The 2,748-nt window shown below is 44.1% G+C and overlaps 1 protein-coding gene across 1 annotated transcript in view; it reads left to right on the forward strand.

Annotated features, from left to right (window-relative positions):
* Pmar_PMAR015859 (conserved hypothetical protein) overlaps positions 1 to 113 on the forward strand; it is a gene marked incomplete at both ends in the record, with an annotated part of 3,809 nt that extends 3,696 nt beyond the window's left edge. The window contains one exon of the mRNA XM_002787457.1: positions 1 to 113. Within this exon, the coding sequence (XP_002787503.1) occupies positions 1 to 113 (113 nt within the window).
* Positions 114 to 2,748: the final 2,635 nt, after the last annotated feature.

Consider the following 2,748-nt stretch of genomic DNA (forward strand, 5'->3'; position numbering starts at 1 on the left):
GCGTGATCGATTGGGTTCTCCTCAGGAATTCTGTAATGAACACTGATGGTGGCGATGTGGATGGACAGCAACGACTCCGGAATGCGGACGGCTTCGACTTGGGGAGGGGTTGACAACTGCAGTGTTCAGTTTGTGAACTCATAATCGATCACGTGATCGATTTGGCAGTCTTTTGTATAGTTATGTCGTTTCCATCGTAGTATTTGAGCGCTTTTTGTTGATGTTGTTCGTAATGACATTCCCCGATGACGGACTTTTTCGCAATGCGGGAGAACAAAGACTCTCTACTTCTGGGAGGTTTTTCGGTTTTTGAGGAGTTTTTTGATGAAAATTTGGCATCTCCCCGATAAACAAGGATATCTAAAAAGTTTGGAAAATACTGGAGATGCACCCCCGGTAAAGTAAGCGTGTTAGTTTATCCTGAATCGTTCACCTTCACGCGAACATCGTCACAGTTTGCAACCGTATTAACAACGAATAGACAAGTTTACGGCTGTGAAACTGAACTTGAGCGTATCAATGTCAATCAATATAATGGCTATATATAAGAAATACCATCAATTGCGACGGCACTTACATGCACAGGACTGCGCACAAGAGCAAGGCAGACTTAGGCTCGTCAAACTGACGACGTCAGTCCTCAATACCGTGTACCGCGGTAACTACATCGCCGAGTTGTCACCGTATCATACCGCTAGATGTGCTTTTTCGGCAAGAGAATTTTTGCCATACCATGTAACTCTGCCGAGCATGATGAAACGCGAGACCGCAGAAACAGCAGAAACTCACTGAGCCACTCCAGTGTCTATTCGCTCATGGTAAAAGAAGTCGTTGACTTCCTTAGAATTATCATCAAGAGGCAGTTCATCCCTTCTCCGAAGTCTACTCCTGCCGTGCAGGATCTACACCTGGTATAGATGATATCGAAGAGCTTCAAAGAGCTCAACGCTGTATCTAAAATGCCCCGTACTGGCACGTAGGAGCGGTTTAAATCTCTCCCTACTAGGTTGAGGACTACACCTTTTCCCGTGCGAGTTTGACAAGTGGGCAGGCAAGAATGACGGTGTTACAAGCAAGTTTGATTCTGAGAATGCAAGTATGTCACAATCTTATTACGTTACGATCAAGATTGACAATGAAAATTCAAGTTTGTCGAAATTCAATCATGTTACAATCAAGATTGACAATGAAAATTCAAGTTTGTCGAAATTCAATCATGTTACAATCAAGATTGACAATGACAATCCAAGTTTGTCGCTTGTCTATTTTATTACAACCAAGTTTGACACTACCAGAATATACCATGATCAAGAATAACAATATACTGCACAAGTTTGACATTACGCACGCAAGTTTCCTCGGTAGAACCAGAATAATGGCTCTTAATGCCTCTGACTCAGAGCCATCTTAGTGCCTCAGAGGCTCTGAGACACTAAGATGCACTCATTGTGCTAGAAAAACGTATTTATTCTTGTTCTGTTGTACCAGTCAGCCAACTCACTCTGTCAAGCTCTTTTTTGTGTGGACAGCGTGATCAAGATAGGCCTGCTGCTAGAAGAGTAAGAGAGTCGTGCTCAGTCCGGAAGTTTCATTCGTTCATCAGTAACCAATTCACATACGATATGCCCCATCAGACACACTATTTCAAACTTCTTTAGTGATGCTCACAGAATAACAACGTGGTCGAAAGGCTTCTAATGACGAATCTTAGCGTCCCAAAGGATATTCATGAGGGGGAATGGAGGCGGTTTTCGCGAGTCATCTGGCTCGGACGAAAACCGCAATAGGAAAATCAATTTAGCCGTAGAAATGTGAATTCCGTAACAAATATTATACAACTAACCAGCTTGAGAATCTCACAGTGTGATTCATCGTCCGAAACACATCGTCATATCAACACCCTCGATTGACATAGTGTGATTCACACTATGTCAATCGAGGGTGTTCAACACCCGGTGTTGATGCAGCGAAGGGCCGTCCATACTTTACCAGTGGTAAATTACCATCTCGAACGTCACTTCCCACACTGCGAACACGATTCATATGAGTTGAGCAGGTTCTGAACCAGTAGATAGTAGGTACTATCATAGTACCTATTGGTTCTGCTCAGCTCATATGGATCGGAATTCTCATCAGGATATTATCCTGATTATTGGTCAACATGCTCAATGATAGTGTAACTCATAACGATCAGCCCATCTAGAAGACATCAACATGAGGTATCATGGTCCCGATAAGTGAAGCGTGGGCGACCAGATGTGCCGAATGATTCGATCCAAATCTAAAATTCCTCACCCTAGAGCGCGGGTTCGAAGACGTCACAGAACGCATCATGCCTCTGATTTGCTGTATCACTTGGAGGCTATGACATTGGAACCCAATCCTCGGAGTCAACCTTCTATTTCCCATGAAACTGCTCTTGAGAGACTTCAGCGCGCGCCGTACTCACGCAGCATCACGTGAATTTTCGAACATTTCAAGACCATCTCTGGTCACAGAATATCAGTTTCAACCATAGTTGAAAGGGCACCCGTTAGCGTATAATTCTATGTGTACCCGGACGACCAGCCTATTTCCACGGCTCGTTTAAATTTAGTTTCTTCATTTGCAGCCTTATTCAGTAGGCAGGTCGCACCTGCGTAATGTGCGTAAAAAGATTGGACGCGCAATTTCAGGGGACCCCACTCCTGCCGAACGCTTATACCATCATGACATATGTTAAAGCTTTGGGCAGAGCGAGTGGCACTC

Source organism: Perkinsus marinus, assembly GCF_000006405.1.
Source record: "Perkinsus marinus ATCC 50983 genomic scaffold scf_1104296929362, whole genome shotgun sequence".
Classification (NCBI taxonomy): domain Eukaryota; phylum Perkinsozoa; order Perkinsida; family Perkinsidae; genus Perkinsus; species Perkinsus marinus.